The sequence below is a fragment of the Cavia porcellus genome, unplaced genomic scaffold (genome assembly GCF_034190915.1).
Source record: "Cavia porcellus strain 051 isolate PalLab524CR breed Dunkin Hartley unplaced genomic scaffold, mCavPor4.1 scaffold_18, whole genome shotgun sequence".
Classification (NCBI taxonomy): domain Eukaryota; kingdom Metazoa; phylum Chordata; class Mammalia; order Rodentia; family Caviidae; genus Cavia; species Cavia porcellus.
Genome location: NW_026947501.1, coordinates 54,424,619 through 54,441,297, shown reverse-complemented (window position 1 = coordinate 54,441,297; position 16,679 = coordinate 54,424,619). Strand labels below are relative to the sequence as shown.

Genomic DNA, 16,679 nt, shown 5'->3' with positions numbered 1-16,679 from the left:
TCTGTTCCCACAGTCATGACAAAGCTCTTGTCAACAACACTGCTGATCAAGGTTTCCGATGGCTGCAGCTGGGGGCTCCTTGGCGCTCTCTCCTTGCCTCTCCCAGCAACATCCAGTGGTGAGGTGGCCTTGCTCAGTCCCTCCTTCCTCGGGGCACTCAGGAGGGCAGGGTCTGCTGAGGGCCTGGGCTGGCTGGGGCCCAAGAACGCAGTGGTGGACCTGGCTCTCCTCCCTCCTCATTGTGCTTCCCTGGCCAGTGCAGGCTTCTGGTGCCGGTGCTGTGGGCAGCCCCAGCCCTGATTCTCTGCACCCCGCTGGGGTTCCTGGACCGTCTGTGGGATGGTGACCTTGTACTTTGTATCTCCCCGTACCTTGACACCCCTTCTGAGCCCCAGTTTCCGTCTGGCCACCTCACTTGGCAGTTCCACTTGCAGAGTACACAGGCACCTTACGTGCAACTCTCGGGTTCCCCACTGCCTGGTTCCGCCCCAGAATTCCCCTCCATCCTAAGGAGCGTCTCCGTCTGCCCACCCTCCCCTTTCCTCACTTCTCATCTCCACCGCATCAGCAGGTCTCCCATCCTCACATCAGCAGTTCTGTGAGTTCTACTTCTAGAATCCAGCTGAACTCTGCCTTTCTCCACCTCGACCCAGGACACTGTGGTCCATGTCTCCGCCAGCTCCCGCCAACGCCAGCATGGTAGTCACTTCCTCAGTGGCCTCTCTGCTGCCATCCACCCACTCCCATCCACCCTGCTCGGCGCAGACCATGTCAGCTGGCTGCTGAAAACCCTTCGGTGGCTCCCAGTGTCTTAGTCTGTCTCCCAGAGTCCTCCCTCCGTCCTTTGGCCCCTGCCCAGCTCTCCAACCCAACCCCAGCCACTCCTTATTTTCAGTAAGCACTAGCCATGCAGATTTGCTATCATTTCTTCAGACAGGTCACCCCCCTGTCTCAAGACTTTTGCACTGCCTCTTCTACCTGCCTCTAGTCTTCTGTCCTTCATTCTGCAACATAGCTCCCGCATTGCCTCTTGAAAGAGATCCTCCCTGCTGGCACCTAACATTTCAGGCCCTCTGCAGGCCTTTATTGGCTCCTAGAGATGCATTCTTGTGTTCTCCTCCATTGCATTTGTCATGCCCGATGGTCACCTTGCTGTTCTTTGGCTGGTTTCTTAGAGAGAACAAGGACTTTGTCTCACCTGTTCCCCTCTGCACTCCGGGGCTCAAGGAGGTGCTCAGAGGATGCCTATGTTGTGGGTGCATCAGCAGGTGAACGTTAGCCCCTGGGGTCCATCTCTGAGTCACATGTCTAGCCCCTGACTGTAGAAGCAATGCTGTGACTTTCTCTGTCTTCATTTGGGTTTTCTTTGAGTTACTCCAAGGAGTTGAATTTCCGTGTTCACATTAATTTAAAGTGATCCTCTCCACCCTCTGTAGATGATTGCTCTGAAATCCCCTCAAGACATTTGTCATCACGGTAAAAACTGATGTACAATTAAATGTATAGGACATAAGTGTACAACTTAGTGAGCGGAGATGACTGTGTACGTACCTGAGTGCTAACCAATAGCACCTCCGGAGCCAGCAGTGACTGTAGCCACCCATTAACCATGACATCCATCACGGTATAGGGTGTGGCTGGGCAGGGAGGCACATGCCTGTCATCCCCAGCTTCTGGGGAGGCTGAGGCAGGAAGATATCTAAGTTCAAGGCCAGCCTGCTCTATAGCAAGACCAGTCTCAAAAATAAAATGGGCTGGGGATGTAACTTAGCCCCAGAACGCTTGCCTAGCATGCGTGAGGCCCTGGGTTCCATCCACAGCACTAAAAATATGAGACAAATCCATCCATTTTTGTTCTCTAGAGCTTTTCCTCTTGTGCACATGGGCTCAGAATTAGGAATGTGCTTTTGCAAGGAGATCTGCTAATTCTCTTAGTGCCCAGCACTATAATTTGTCCCAGCCTGGAGTCCTGATTCATTTCTAAATAACCAGTTGTGCCCTTATAACGGCCACCTAATTTGAATTTCGGGTTCCTCACAATTTCCATTTTCATTTCTTGGATTTGAAGATTTTTTTTTTTTCTGTATAGACAAGGAAAATGTGAAATACGAATTGAGCAGTTTACAGAAGAAGAGAATGATTTTAAAAATAACCTCTTTTGTGGTGCTGAGGGTGCAAAGCTACACAGGTGATAAGCTCGTACACAGCTACACAAACGCATAAGCGAGTACAAGTGTGACTGTGGGATCCGAGCAAGCCCAGGCGAGGGTGCCCCTGCCGACTCTCGGGTTTTCACGGCCTGCTTGGGCTGTGCGGGGCGTTTACACTGCGGGTGCAGTGATGCATACACAGCCGCTCATGTATGTGTGTGATTTTCTCCCCAGTTAGAGTGCTCGGTTTGCAGGTTAACGTCAGCCCTTTAACACTGCGTGAAAACATCTCTGCGTAAAACATTCAAACCGCAGTGACATGGTGCACACACGACTGTCATGCCCTGCACAGAGGGAGCGAGCGTCAACCTTTCTTCACTCCCTCCCTCCCAGGCCCCTTGTCCTCCATGAAGCACACATCGTGTGCGTTCACATGTAGGTGGCCGTGACGCTATTTTCTATATTCACAAAAGTTTTTAGTTGACAAATACCAATTGCATATACTTATGCTCTACAACATGTTTTGAGCTACGTATTCATTGTGGAGTGGATGTGTCGAGCTGATTATGTTACCTTACATCCTTATCATTTTCTCATGGTGAGGCATCTGTATTTACAGCGGCACCTTGGTGGTGAGCAGAATCGTGGTACAAATTCTGCAACCAGAATCATGGAAAGAATTAAGTTCATGAACCAAGGTACCCCCTATAGGAAAAAAATTTCTGAAAGGGGAGTTGAAAGAAAAAGTGAGCATATTTAAAATTTTGATATATTTTAATGTTCTTTAAAAAAGGCTCTGCCAATTTATACCAGTTTGCAGACTTCCCAGTACTCATTATGTAGCCCAGGCTGGCCTTGAACTCAGTGATCCTCCTGCCTCACCTCCCCAGTGCTGAGATTACGGGCATACGCCATCACACCCAGTGTGTGCTCCCTCCTGTAAGTGCAACATTAACAGTCTTTTTTTTTTTTTTTTTTTTTTTTTTTTTTGTCTTTTTCCTTTTTATCGGTACCCGGGATCGAACTCACGACTGCCAGGCGCTTATGCCGCTGAGCTAAATCTCCAGCCCCCAACATTAACAGTCTTTACTTCTTCCAGTCTGATAGCAAATCCTCTCCTGTCAGAAATCAGTAGTTCCCTCTTATCTGAGGCTTTGCTTTCTGTGGTTTCTGTTATCTGTGGTCAACCAAGGTTCAAAAATACTAAACGTAAAATTCTAGAAATAAGAGAGGCCCTATTTACCTAACTGGCAGTATGGTATATGCTGTATCATTCTATTTTATTGCTGGGTATTGTTCCTCTCTTACTGTACTAATTTACAAATTAAATGCTATCATGGGTTTTGACTTCTTTTATTCACAACTCAGGTGCCTGTGTGTATGTGTGTGTGAAAAACTAGTGCATATAGGACTCAGTGCTAAGCAGGTTTCAGGCATCCAGCCGCTGGTGCTCCTGTCACGTGTCACCCACTGATTGGGCGGCTGACTCCCGCCTCTGACTGACTTCTGTTTCCATGAAAGCAGGGGGATTCCAGAGCGCGTGTTTCTGTTGGCTGCATCCTCAGGGTCTAGTTCAGTGCCTGGTGCATGGGCAGTGTGAAGATGGCCAGCAGAGGAGGCGCTGAGGCGCAGTTAGGAGAAGGCGCTCCCGAGTATGCGTGCAGCTGGTGAGTTCCGTCTCCACCAGGGACCACCGCGGACTGGAAAGCGAGCCACCTTGGACGTTCTCACTGACGCTCATTTCAGATACCGCGCTGCAATCGCCAGCCTTTCTAGAATCTTCGGCGTAGCCATGAGTAAATCTGTAAATGAAGAACTCTCACTCTCCCCCCGGTTTCCAAATGAATACGCGGCCTGCTGCGTTGCTCGAGCAATTTTCCTAGATGGGAAGGTTTGCGTAGCAGGCTTTGAATTTCTCCCCAGCAGTAGTTTCCTTTTTCTTTTTGAAGGGAGAATATTTTTTTTCTTATTTGTATTTGTATTTTATTTTTGAACCCAGGACCTTGTGCATGCTAAGCACATACTCTGCAACTGAGTCACACCTCCAGCCCATTTTTAAAAAAAAAAATTTTTTTTTTTTGGTATGGGGATCAAACTCATGACCTCGCACTTGCCAGGCAGGCGCTTATGCTGCTGAGCTAAATCTCCAGCCCTTTAAAATTTTTTTTTTAGGATTCAGAATAATGATATTAAAAGAATGATTGAAAGGTAGATTTCAATCAATCGATTTTTTTTTCTGGCACTGGGGACTAGACCCAGGGCCTTCTAACTGAGCTACATATATCCCCAACCCTTTTTAGTCTTTTTTTTTTTTTTTTTTTTTTTTTTTTTCGTTTTTATCGGTACCAGGGATCGAACTCACAACTGCCTGCTTGCAAGGCAGGCGCTTATGCCACTGAGCTAAATCCCCAGCCCCCCCAGCCCTTTGTTATATTTTGCTTTTTGTGTGTGTGTACCAGGAATCAAACTCATCACCTTGAACTTGCCAAGCAGCTGCTTATGGGCTGAGCTATATCCTCAGCCCTATTTTTCTACTTTTGAGACAAGGTCTTGCTAAATTGCCCGGGTTGGCCCAAACTTGCTGCTTTCCTGCCTCAGTTTCCCAGAGTGCTAGAATTACAGACATATGCCATCACAACCAGCTCCAGCAACTTAAATTTTATGCCTTCTGCATCACAACTCAAAATCCCCTCTGAATGCAGCTGCCCACCCGTAGCTTTGCTCTTTCCAGTTGAGGAGCCAGTGGGGCGCACTGGGCCCCTTTCCTAGCCATCTCGGAATTGCTCACTATTTATCTGATGCCTGCTTACCAGCAGAGATGGCATCACCGGTGCCCGCAGGGATGAAGGCCTGCTGATGTAATTGCACAGCCACTCTGCACCCCTGAGACTTCAAGTTCTTCCTCCATCCCTCATGACGGTTAGGACAGGTCTCCTGCTCTGAGTTCCTCCTCAGGTGTCTGTTTGTACATTTCTCCCTCTGCCTCTCCATGGCCTCATTCAGACTTTCCCAGTTCATTGCGAAGGCCCGGGCTGTGACATCCTAACCGTACATGCCCTCATGCTCCCCACCACTCCCTGCCACCTAACTCTGAGTCATTTTCCACATCATTAGTAGGGGGATTCTAGAGCTTATCATTCCAGCAGGACTCCCGGCACCTGAGGGTTAAAATCCCACCCCTTGGGGATCCTTCCTCACGGGCCAAGGCAGCTGCTTGTGAGCCCTCTGGAGTGCAGGTCCTCGTGTCCACTGCACCTTTCTGCCAGGCTCTGCACATGGCCCTTCTGCCCAGGCTGCCGCTTGGTTGTCTGTGTGGTAAATCCCTGCCCTTCTGCCGCTCAGCTCTCGGATCTTCCCTGCAAATCTTCCTCTCCGCTGTGTACCTTCCTCCCCCTTACATCCCCCTGTGACCCCCTACTTCTCAGGCCTCTGAGACGGGTTAGTAACCAGAGGGCTTATCCTGTGGCAATGCTTAGTTTTGCCCTACCACGGAGCACAGCACCTGGTACCTGAGAACTGTGTGAATGAATGGATGGACTAATGAACAAATGAATACATTACCAAGACTCTGGGGACAAAAGTGCACTGTGACAATGGGGTAATGTCCCCTTGCAATTATTTTTATATGTAAAGCCCTCCCACCTTGACACTGTGCCATCCTGTGGTACTGGGGACAGAGCCCAGGACATGAGCTACTGCACCCCCAGCCCTCCACCCCCCTTGCACACACAGTGCTGGGGATTGAGCCCAGAGCCTTCTCACCCAGCTACATCCCCCTGCCCCTTTTAAATTTTGAGACAAGATCTCACTAAGTTTCCCAGCCTGGGATCCTCCAGCTTCAGCCTCCCTTAGCCTGGAGATTACCACCATGCATCCCCGTGCTCAGCTCTTGTCGACTTTTCTCATTCCTATCTGGAGCAACTTTAGTGGAATTAGTAGAGCAGGAGTTTTTGTTTTATTTTGTTTTTTTTAATCCAGTTTTCAGACTCAAAGGCACAAATAAATCCAAGAAGAATGAGGCATGGCACGCCGGGTGCTGATCTGATCACAGGGCCTGTGTCGGCATGTGGGGACTTCTGTCAAGTCAGCCACTTGCTGTGACACTGTAAAGGAGCTGCACAGAAACCAAGTTAAGGGCTAGCTCAGATTCTAGAGAGAGCGCTTGCCTGCCTGAGGTCTGGGGCTCCATCCGTTTTTGGTCTTGCAGAAGTTTTAGTTGGATCCCTGACCCCTCCCTCAATTCTGTTTGGGGAACTGGGTGCTGTGTTCTGTTCTGAGCCACCTTTGGGGTCTTCCCCACCTCAGCAGCAGCCCCTCACCTGCTGATGGTGTCTTGAGAGTCACAGGGGGCTGTCATTCTATCTTAAAATTAACCTCAAAGCCAATGTTCCTATCCCTTCTGCTGTAAGAACGCCAAGCAGGGAAGTGGTTTAAAATAGCCCTGCTGTTTGCACTGCTTTGAGCAAGCATATTTAGGAACAAGACGGTCATGTGCTTTTTCCCTCTTGACACAATTCCCCCCTACCCCCCACTCCCGCAACCCCTCATCCTCACCCCATGCGGCAAGAATTATCTTCAAGACACAGGAGCAGAAAGTGCTTTGTCTGAAAGAGGTTATTCTAGTTGAACAAAGCCGATCTCAAAGCTTACATACTGTCTGATTTCACTGATTTCATTGGCAAAGTGATGAAATTACAGTGGTGGGGAAAAGACCAGTTTTTTTTTTTCTCAGTGGGCTCATTAGAGGTACAGGATAGCAGGATGGAACTCGTCTCTTTTTCTTTCTTTCTTTCTTGTGATGAAACAATTCTGTATCGACAACTGGTACCTGTTATTAAAATTTCTTTCTTATTTTACAATTTTTTGCCTTTTTGAGACAGGGTCTTGTTATGCAGTTCAGGCTGTCCTTGATCTCACTTTGTAGCCCAGGCTAGTCTCAAACTCACAAGGATTCTCCTGCCTCAGCCTCTTGAGTGCTGGGATTATAGACTAAAATTTCATAAAACTGTGTTTTCCTTCTCCCTACCCCAAAATAAAATAGAAACTAGTAAGGTCTGTATTTGAGTGAATAGTTGGGTACTGACGTCATTCTCCTGGTTTTGATCATGGTACAATGATTATGTAAGATCTTTATCATTGGCAAAAGCTTGGGGGGAAGGGTGCACAGGAACTGTGTGCTATTTTTGCAACTTCTCGTAGATCTAAAATTATATCAAGTGGAAAAATGTTTTCTTTTTCTTTTAAAGAAGAACTGTAGGGACTGGGGAGCTGGATCAGGGTTAGCTCTCTTGCCTAGCAAGCTAAGGCCCTGGGTTGAATCTCAGCGCTGTGTAACCAAGACAAAGTCTCAGACTCAGTCTTCTGGCCATGTAGAGTGCCTATTCTACTCATAATTAGAGCTGTGATGTCATCACAGGACATACAGTTTCTGGAAAATTCCATGAACTGTATTATTGGTGGTTGGACCTAAACTCCCGGAAGCTGAGTGACTAACTTAGCAAGTACCATGGAGTAAAGGAATGCAGGGCAGACAGAGCTCCGAGGCAAAAAGCTATTTCATCTACACAGCGTGTGCTTCTATCAGTGGCCGCCTTTGGTAGAAAGATGGGTACTAGAATAAAAAATGAAGAAATAAGATTGTTTAGTTAATTTGCAGGATTGCTTGATCCAGAACTCAAAGAATTGGCCCAGGTGTGTGCCTAGGAGTTGCTTCGTCAGCAATTAAGTTTGTCCCTTCCTCAAGGGACAGTCCTGCTACTGCACATCCTAAGAATACCTTTCAGATCCTTCAGCTCCATAGCACAGGCTGTCTCTTTTCAACAGAGGACTAAGTGGGAAGGGTGTAAACAGGAGACTTCGGCAAGGGGAGCGACCAGGGGAGAGGACTGGTCCAGTAGACTGGAGCTCAGGGGCCCCAAGGCGTTCAGGATAGAGAGGGAGGCGGGGCTTGGACACTGGTGGGGTGGATGATTTTCTCCCTGGAAAGCCACAAGGGCTTGGGCTAGAAAATATCCACATCTATTCCAGCCAGGTGATTTTTGTTCATCTCCATAAATCCCACCTCTGCTTTCTTCTCTTTTATTAGTTTGCTGCGTTTGTTACAATGGGTATGCTGTTCCTGATACGTTATTATTAACTGGAAGTCACATTTCCTGTCCTTTTTCCGTCCCTAGATCCCCTTCGGAATACCACTTTCCATTTAGTCATCTTGGTATGGCAATTTCTCATCCTTTCCTTGTTTTTAATGACCTCCGCAGTCTTAGGATGACAGGGCAGGTGTCCTGGAGGACGTCCCACAGTGTGAACCTGCTGCTTCCCTCTTGATTAGCCTGGACTTTTATGTTGTCAAGAGGGACACTGTAAAAGGGAAATGCCATTCTCCCCACCTCACACCAAGTGTACGTTCTCCCAGCGTGACTGTCATTGACCTTGGTCACTGGCCGGGTCACAGCTGTCAGTTTCTCCCTTCCAAAGTTCTTGTCTTTTCCCTCTTTCCCACTGGACTGTAGGAAGGAGGTTACCATGTGCGGCCCACACTGGAAGGGCAGGGGTTGGACTGCACTTCCTTGGGGAAGGAGCATCCTCGTAGGCTTGGATTCCTCTTCACAGAGGTGTTTCTGTTCTCCCTATTTATTTAATCACTTATGTTATCAATGCAGATTCATGGGCATTTTTTATACTTTGGGCTATGATTCATTACAGTTTCATGCTCTTCATGTTCTAGATTTTACTCTTTCACTTGGCTTATGTGTCTCTTTTACCTACCCTGTCATTGTGTGTGTGTGTGTGTGTGTGTGTGTGTGTGCGTACATGTGTGTCTACGTTTTATGTCATGTTAAACTGCACGCCAGGCTCATCTTTTGTCTGTGCTACTCTGATCTGAGAATCAGCCATTTCTCCAAGCAGCCTGGTTCCTTTGATTGGAAGATGGTATTAGAAACCAAGATCTGAGTAACCTTGCTATTTAAAACCAATGAATCAATTTTTTAAATTGCTAAGACATCTTTCAAGCTCTAATGATAGAATTTTTCTTTGCTTTGTATCTGTGTCTTCTCTTCCATTAGTCATGATGCCTTGTATCTATATTGTAATTTCCCACGAGTGAGTTTTTACCCTTCAAAAATGGATCACCTGAAAATTTTATTTATTTATTTATTTTTTGTCTTTTTCCTTTTTATCCGTACTGGGGATCGAACTCACGACTGCCTGCTTGCAAGGCAGGCGCTTATGCCGCTGAGCTAAATCCCCAGCCCCCACCTGAAAATTTTAAAAACACATAGTTTTTATCCTACTGTTTCTGATATTCTAAAATGTTGGTAGCATAGTGACATAGTATGTACAGGGGACTAAGCAGCAGGGGGTTGGGTGAATCTCAGGCCCCACTTTTCTGGATATTGGGGGTCAGCCAGCCCCCAATGTCTGTGTGGTGACGTAAAAGTCTGTGCAGTACTGGTTTAGTCCCTAAGGTCTCACCTTTCAAGATCTGAATGAATGCTCACAGCAACTTCTGGGGACCAGGGCTGCCTTGCTCTTGGTACCTATGGTTTTATTCAGGTTTGATTTTCTATCACCAGCACATTTTTAAAATTAACTTCATATTTTTGGCATGGAGCAATGACCCGAGAAATACAAGTGCGCTGACCGCTGAATCCTGGTAGAGAGCTTTCCGTTTCCTGGCGACTGTCTCTGAAGTGTCCTTTCACTCCAGGTCTCACAGAGACGGCGATCTTCAGTTGCGAGGCCCACAATGACAAAGGACTGACCGTGTCCAAGGGTGTGCAGGTCAACATCAAAGGTAAGCAGCATGAGCAGAGCCCCTCAAGTGTGTTCCGGGAGCTGGTGGGAGACTGAGGGTGAGCCCTTGCACCCAACTGCCCGGGTTCGAATCCTAGCTTTCTTTGTGACCATAGACAAGTCACTTCACCTCTTTGTTTCGATGTTCCGCTCTGGAAAATGGAGGTAATGACAGAATCTCCCTGTTGTTGATGCTTAATGGGTTAATACGAGTAGAAGACTCCCAGCAGGGCCCATGGCGTATCTCTTCACAGAACATTGCTCCATTTAACTGTGCTTACTCTAAAAATAAAAATAGCTCAGATGTTTACCTTTGCTCACGTGAGCTCCTCTTTTCACTTTTTCCACTTCCACCCTCTACTTGTCCTCATGAAACCTGCAACAGCCCCGGGAGTGGGGTTACTTGAGGGCACTGATCTCGACAATGGGCTCTGTGCTTTCTGGGTCACTGGGTCCAGGCAGTTCCCTGTGGCTGCTAGCAGAGGGAAGAGTCAGGTGCAGAAAGCAGGCAGCAAGCTCCTTCCCTCTGCCTCTCCTCTGGCTTCCTCTGAGTTTGGATTTCAGTAGGGCTTTTGCGGGGCAGTGAATTGCAACAGGATTAAAGGCAGAGGTCTGAAAGTCCCTTGGGCCAGCGGGACATTCCAATCCATCCACCTTGTCCTCCTCCTACTCTGTTAGAAGATACTTAAACCTGAATCCTGAAAGCAAAGGAAGACATACAAGCAAATAGTATCTTTAGATCTCTTTTCCTGACATCTTTCTCTCATAGAAATTCAAGCACATTTTGTTTTACTACTTGATCTTAAATTAGGCATTGAGTAGTAAGTGTATTGGGTTTGTATTTCCCTCATCTTATCTGTAGAAAACTATGCAAGGAAGAAGTAGAATGCATATGAATGTGTTAATTAGTTTGGCTAAATGCAGAAGGGGATATAAAACTATGAAAGAAGTTACACTCTAAAAAACCACTAGAGTTGGGTGTGGTGGTGCATGTCTGTAATCCTAGCATTCAAGAAGCTGAGGCAGGAGGATTGCTTCGAGTTTGAGGCCAGCCTGGCTACATAATGAGTTCAAGGCCAGCCTGCACTACAAAGTGAGACCCTGTTTCAAAAAACAAAAGACAAAACGAAACAGAATAAAAGGTACTAGTTTTAGTTTCAGTAGATCAACCGGATGCAAAGTTATGAAAGGACATTTTCTAAAAGCTCATTGGAATTTTTAAAAAGTGAGCAAACCAAAAGTTAACACTAGAGGAAGTGGATAATTTCCTTCCTATTTTACGAATTCCATTTTTAAAAGTTTCAGTAGACATGTTCGGAATTTCAGAAATATGTGAGTAGGTGTATGTTTGTAACAGTCTTTTCCTAAAATATAAACTTCTTATAATTTAAAAATCTATGAAATGAGAAGTATTTTGTTTTAGGATTCACATGGAATCTCTGCTGAGGTTTCTTTTTAAAATGAACTCAGATTCCAAAGCATAAATTTTTGTTTTGCTTTTGTGTATTGTAAAATTTATATCAGAGCCACTCCCTTCTTTTAAACAGTTATAGCTATGATGTATGTGGTCGGATTTTGATCTGGAAAAGGCAGACCCTTTATGTCAGTTCCACAGATAATCTGCTTAGGGAAGTGAGTCCAGCAATGTGCCAGCTGGTCCCCGCTCGCTAATCTGCATGTCTGCTAGCAAAACTGAGACTTGTGTGCTTCATAAGGTGCCAAGTCTCCTCTGGTTCATTCCACTGTCGCTTCTCACACACCTGGCCTGGGCCGCGTACCTGTGTCATGGTTCCGTGGAGCAGCGTTGTTGTGATCCCTATTTCCAGATCACTGGACTGTGTCCAGGGCAGGCATGGGGCTGGGCCCTGTTCCCAGGTAGCCCAGCCCCCAGGCCCTGCGGTGCTTATGCCTTTCTACTGTCCCTCTACATAGGCCTCCAGTGTCCTGCTGAGGGACTCCAGCTCCAAGGAGAGGCATGCCTGAGTTCGAGACCCTGTTCTACTGCTCCTAACCCCTCTGTCCAGTTCCCTCTTCTGTACCTGGTGCTTGTGAGGCTACCCCTCCTCCTGAGCTCCACAGCCATGGAACAAGGCCTGCAAAGCATGGCACAGAGGAAGCACACAAGAACGTTAGCCGTCACTTTTATTATAAATGGAATTATTGTAGACAATTCAGTATGGCCCTGAGAGGCAGGTTTCCCAAACTCTTGATGCTTCTTAGATTCTGACTGAAATCTCGTGTAAGCAAGGTCACTACGCACTCACCTATTTGTGGAGGTGGTTTTTGCTTTAACTCACTCTTCCCTGTTTCATAGGATTGGAAAACTTCCTCCTCCTCCTCTTCCTCTCCCTCCTTCTCCTCTTCTTTCTCTTCCTCCTCCTCTTTCTTCTCTTCCTCCTCCTCTTTCTTCTCTTTCTCCTCCTCCTTCTCCCTCTTCCTTTCCCTCTCCCTCTCCTTCTTCTCCTTGTCCTCCTCTTCCCCCCCCCCCCCAGCCTCCTGGGACATCTCATCTTCTGGGCTCAAGGCGCTCTGATCTGTGGTTGATATGGGTCTTCCCCACTGGGCCATGTCCTCCACAAGGGCAAGAGGGTTGTGGCTCTTGATTCTCATCTATTACACTATTACCCCCATCAAGCAGCCACACATAGCGGGGTCAACAATACTTGTCCCATGAAGTTCATGAATGTCCTATTCTAGTTAAAACACATCCTCACTTCATCCATGAGCAGGAAAGTGGGTCTACATTCCTCTTCTCAGGCCCAGGCAGGAGCATCCCATGGCTGGAACACTTCTCTCCAGACCAGTGCCATTACTCTCAAGCCTAGAGCAGCTCCTCTTGGAAATCCCTGTTCCCTGTGCTAATCTCAGGGCAGAGGAGCAGGTGTGTGTTAATGCATTAGGTTGACAGCTGTGGCCTCCTGGAGGGTCTAATTGTGTGTTCACACTCACGTGCCTTTGTTTTGATGTAGCGATTCCCTCCCCACCAACCGAAGTCCACATCCACAACAGTTCGGCGCACAGCATTCTGGTCTCCTGGGTCCCTGGTTTTGATGGCTACTCCCCATTCAGGAACTGCAGCATTCAGGTAAAACCCCAGGATGAAGAGGGAAGGGGACTGGTGGTCCGGGAGGCTACCTGATTTTTCGTGCTCCTTTCAAGCACAGAGGTCATTTGTCCTTTTCTGTCCAAAGTCCCTTGACCCATTACCCACCATTTTTTGCAGCTTTTTTCCTGCCCATTATGCTGCTTCCTTCCCTCATTGTGGTCCAGGGTCCAACCACAAGAGAAGCATGTTTCTGAGGAAAACCAAGGAGAATTAATTTTTAATTACAAAAACACATTCCTAAAGGAGGGCTTACTTGTGACCAGGCATTCCCCAGCGTGGCTCCCCTTAGACCAGTGCCATGAGGGACAGATGGTGAGACCAAGGTAGAGGACACACCACACCTTAGCCAGTGTGTCTCCCAAGGAAACCCTGGATTATAGGCTTTATAGTCTTCAGCCATTTTTAACTACCAGTCACCTAAAGTCAGTATGAGACAGCACTGAAAGAAATACAGGTTAGAGCTCTTCAAATGACACCTTGTCATGATGGAAGCATTGCTCGTGAGTGTTCCTTTGATAAAAATGCTGTTCACTGCGGAGCGCCCACAGTGGCCCCTGAACTCTGCAAACATTCTCTTACTTACAGCCCGCCAGCACTATAGGTTCAGACATGCATAGCCTGTGTCAGAGCCTGGAAGTTCAAATGAGCTGGGGCCCATCTGCTCTGCAGCCAGGAGACGCAGCGAGAAGGTTGCCAGACACAGGGGCGGAATGCACCAGAAATAGAAATGCACTCTGCCTTGTACTTCCTCATGCAGTGGGGATAGCAATGCCCTTCCTTTCCTAAAATCAAGTCTTATTAGTTAAAAACATGTCAACATGCCGAGCGTGGTGGCACACATCTGTAACCCCAGCTCGCTGCGAGGTTCACGTGGGAGGCTCCCGGCTTAGTGACTCAGTGAGACCCTGTCTCAAAATGAAAAACAAAAAACTGGCTGACGGTTGCACTGGAGACCAGATGTTTTTAATAGCAAATGGAATTAACTTCTCTGCTTTTCTGCCTCCTACTCTTATTTAACACCTGTTCCTTTTCTGAGGAATAAAAGCATGCGCTATCCCTAAAATAGCTTCCACTCTCGCGCCCACCATCTCCAGCCTTGCTTAATTGTTTATTATTATTCCAATTTTATTTGTAAACCTCCCAAATACTAGTAAGTGTTAGTGTTAGGAATTCTTGCACTTACGATTCCTCATCATGGATATTTGTCTTTTTCCAAAAATATTTATATATATATATATATATATATATGTGTGTGTGTATATATATATGTGTATATATATATATATATATATATTACATACCATAATATTCACTCATTTAAAGCACAGGTCAGGCTGGGTGTCATGGTGCAAGCCTGTAATCCCAGCACTCAGGAGGCTGAGTCAAGAGGATCACTGTGAGTTCAAGGCCAGCCCAGAGTATATGGTGAAACCCTGTTTTATAAAACCAAAAGTAGGGGGCTGGGGATTTAGCTCAGCGGCATAAGGGCCTGCCTGACAGGCAGTCATGAGTTCGATCCCTAGTACCGATAAAAAGGAAAAAGACAAAAAAAAAACCAAAAGTAGCCGGGGATATTGCTCAGTGGCATAAGCGCTTGCCCGGCAAGTACAATGTCCTGAGTTCTACCAAATGAATAAATAAAATTAAGTGCAATTCAGTGGTTTTCACTTTATTCAGAGAGTTGTGCAATCATTGCCACTTTTTAACTGTGTCTATTTTGACAAGTGATGTTTATATGTAGTTTTCTTGTAATTTTTTGGGGGGGTTGGTATCGGTGTACTACTGGCCTTATACAATGAGTTGGAAAATGTTCCTTCTTTTTTTATTTCTTTGAGAAGTTTGTGAAAGATTGATGTTCTGCTTTAAATATTTATTTCTACTTCTTTTTGATACCAGGGGTTAAACTCACAACCTCACACTTACTAGGCAAGCGCTTTAACCACTGAGCTAAATCCCCAGACCGGCTTTAAATATTTAATAGAATTCACCAGCAGAGCTCTCTGGGCATGGACTTTTTTTCATGGGAAGTTTCTTTTAATAATAGTAACTCCACCTTTTTACTTGGATTAGGTCTACTTAGATATTTATTTCTTCTCGAGTCAGTTTAGATAGTTTGGGTGTTTCTAGGAATTTGATAGTTCTACTTTAGTTATTTAATTTATTGGTATAGAATTGTTCATAGTGTTCTATTACAGCCCTTTTCATTTCTTTGAGCTTAATACTAATGTCTTCCTTTTCGTTCCTGATGTTAGTAATTTGTGTCTTCTCTATTATTTTTCTTCATCAGTCTAGCTAAAGGCTTGCCAGTTTTATCTATCTTTTTGAATAAGCAACTTTTGGATCTTAAATTATTTTCTCTTGTCTATTCATTTCTGCCTTACTCTTCCATTTATTCTGTTTTCTCTAGCTTAATTTGCTCATCTTGTAGTCTCCTAAAGTAGGAGATTCTTGACTTGAAATTTCTTCTTTTTAAATATATAATTTTTTTTTTTTTTGTCTTTTTCATTTTTATCGGTACCAAGGATCGAACTCATGACTGCCTGCTTGCAAGGCAGGTGCTTATGCCGCTGAGCTAAATCCCCAGCCCCGAAATTTCTTCTTTTTTAATGTAGGTGTTTATATGTTGTAGTTCTCTCTCAGCACTGCTGTAGCTGCATTCCATAAGGTTTGGTTTTGTGTTTTCATCTCAAGGGTTTTTTTTTTTTTTTATTCTTTTGATTTTTTTCTTTGTCCATTCTGTTGTTCAGAACTGTGCTGTTGAATTTCCACAGTAGTAAATTTTCAAGTTTTCTTCCTTTGTTGATGTCCCACTGTATCATCAGTATGATTTCAGTCTCGTTAAACTTATCTATGTTCTATCTTGGGTATTTCCCAAGTACTTGAGAAGAAAATATAATCCACTACAGTCCAGTGGAATGTTCAGGTGTGTCTGTTTCGCTGGGTTCAGTCTGATGTTCCCTTGTTGGTCTTCTGCATAGTGGTTCTATCTGTAGCTGAAAGTGGAGAGCTGAAGTCTCACTGCTCATTTCTGGACTGTTTTTCCTTTTATACTATCAGTTTTTGCTCTGTGTATTTTGGAGTTCTATTGTTGGGAACAAGCTGGGCCTGGCAGTAGACGTTTATATCAATGGACACAATTGAGCACAGACCAGCCCTTTTGCAAACTGTCACCTTGTTGCTGAGCTATTTGAGCCATCTAAGAGGATAGGATGTGCCTTCCCACATGAAAATGGTTATGTGCAGGGAGACCGAAAAACAGTCCCTCCAACATCTGGAGAGAGCAGGTTTCAGGATAGACGCAAAGTGGGGCCGAATGGCTGGGAAGTCTGAGGACCACAGGTCACCCAGAAGGTAGAAGATGCTCACACAAAGCTTCACCTGCTGAGTCCTTGCTGTGGCTTTGGGTAGCCATGGCTCCTAGGAGAAATCTTCTGGGGACTGCCAAATCACAGCCCCCTCACTTATCCTAGATCTTGTGGGGCTGGATGTGGCCGTGCAGAGTTTGCCCCACCTGCCAGCTCCTCCTCCTCCTCCTCTTCCTCCTCCTCCTCCTCCTCCTCCTTCTCCTTGCCATCTCTGGTAAGATCAGTGAATTTAGTTCATAAGAATCAGGACTCTTGTGATTTATT

At 46.0% G+C, this 16,679-nt stretch overlaps 1 protein-coding gene across 3 annotated transcripts in view; it reads left to right on the top strand.

Annotated features, from left to right (window-relative positions):
• The window catches only part of Mertk (MER proto-oncogene, tyrosine kinase), a 98,586-nt gene that overhangs the window by 33,992 nt on the left and 47,915 nt on the right, over nt 1-16,679 (top strand). For all 3 annotated transcript variants that reach the window (XM_063229982.1, XM_063229980.1, XM_063229979.1), the window contains exons 5-6: nt 9,859-9,945; nt 12,914-13,029. In XM_063229982.1, the coding sequence (XP_063086052.1) occupies nt 9,859-9,945; nt 12,914-13,029 (203 nt within the window). The remainder of the gene's footprint in view (nt 1-9,858; nt 9,946-12,913; nt 13,030-16,679) is intronic.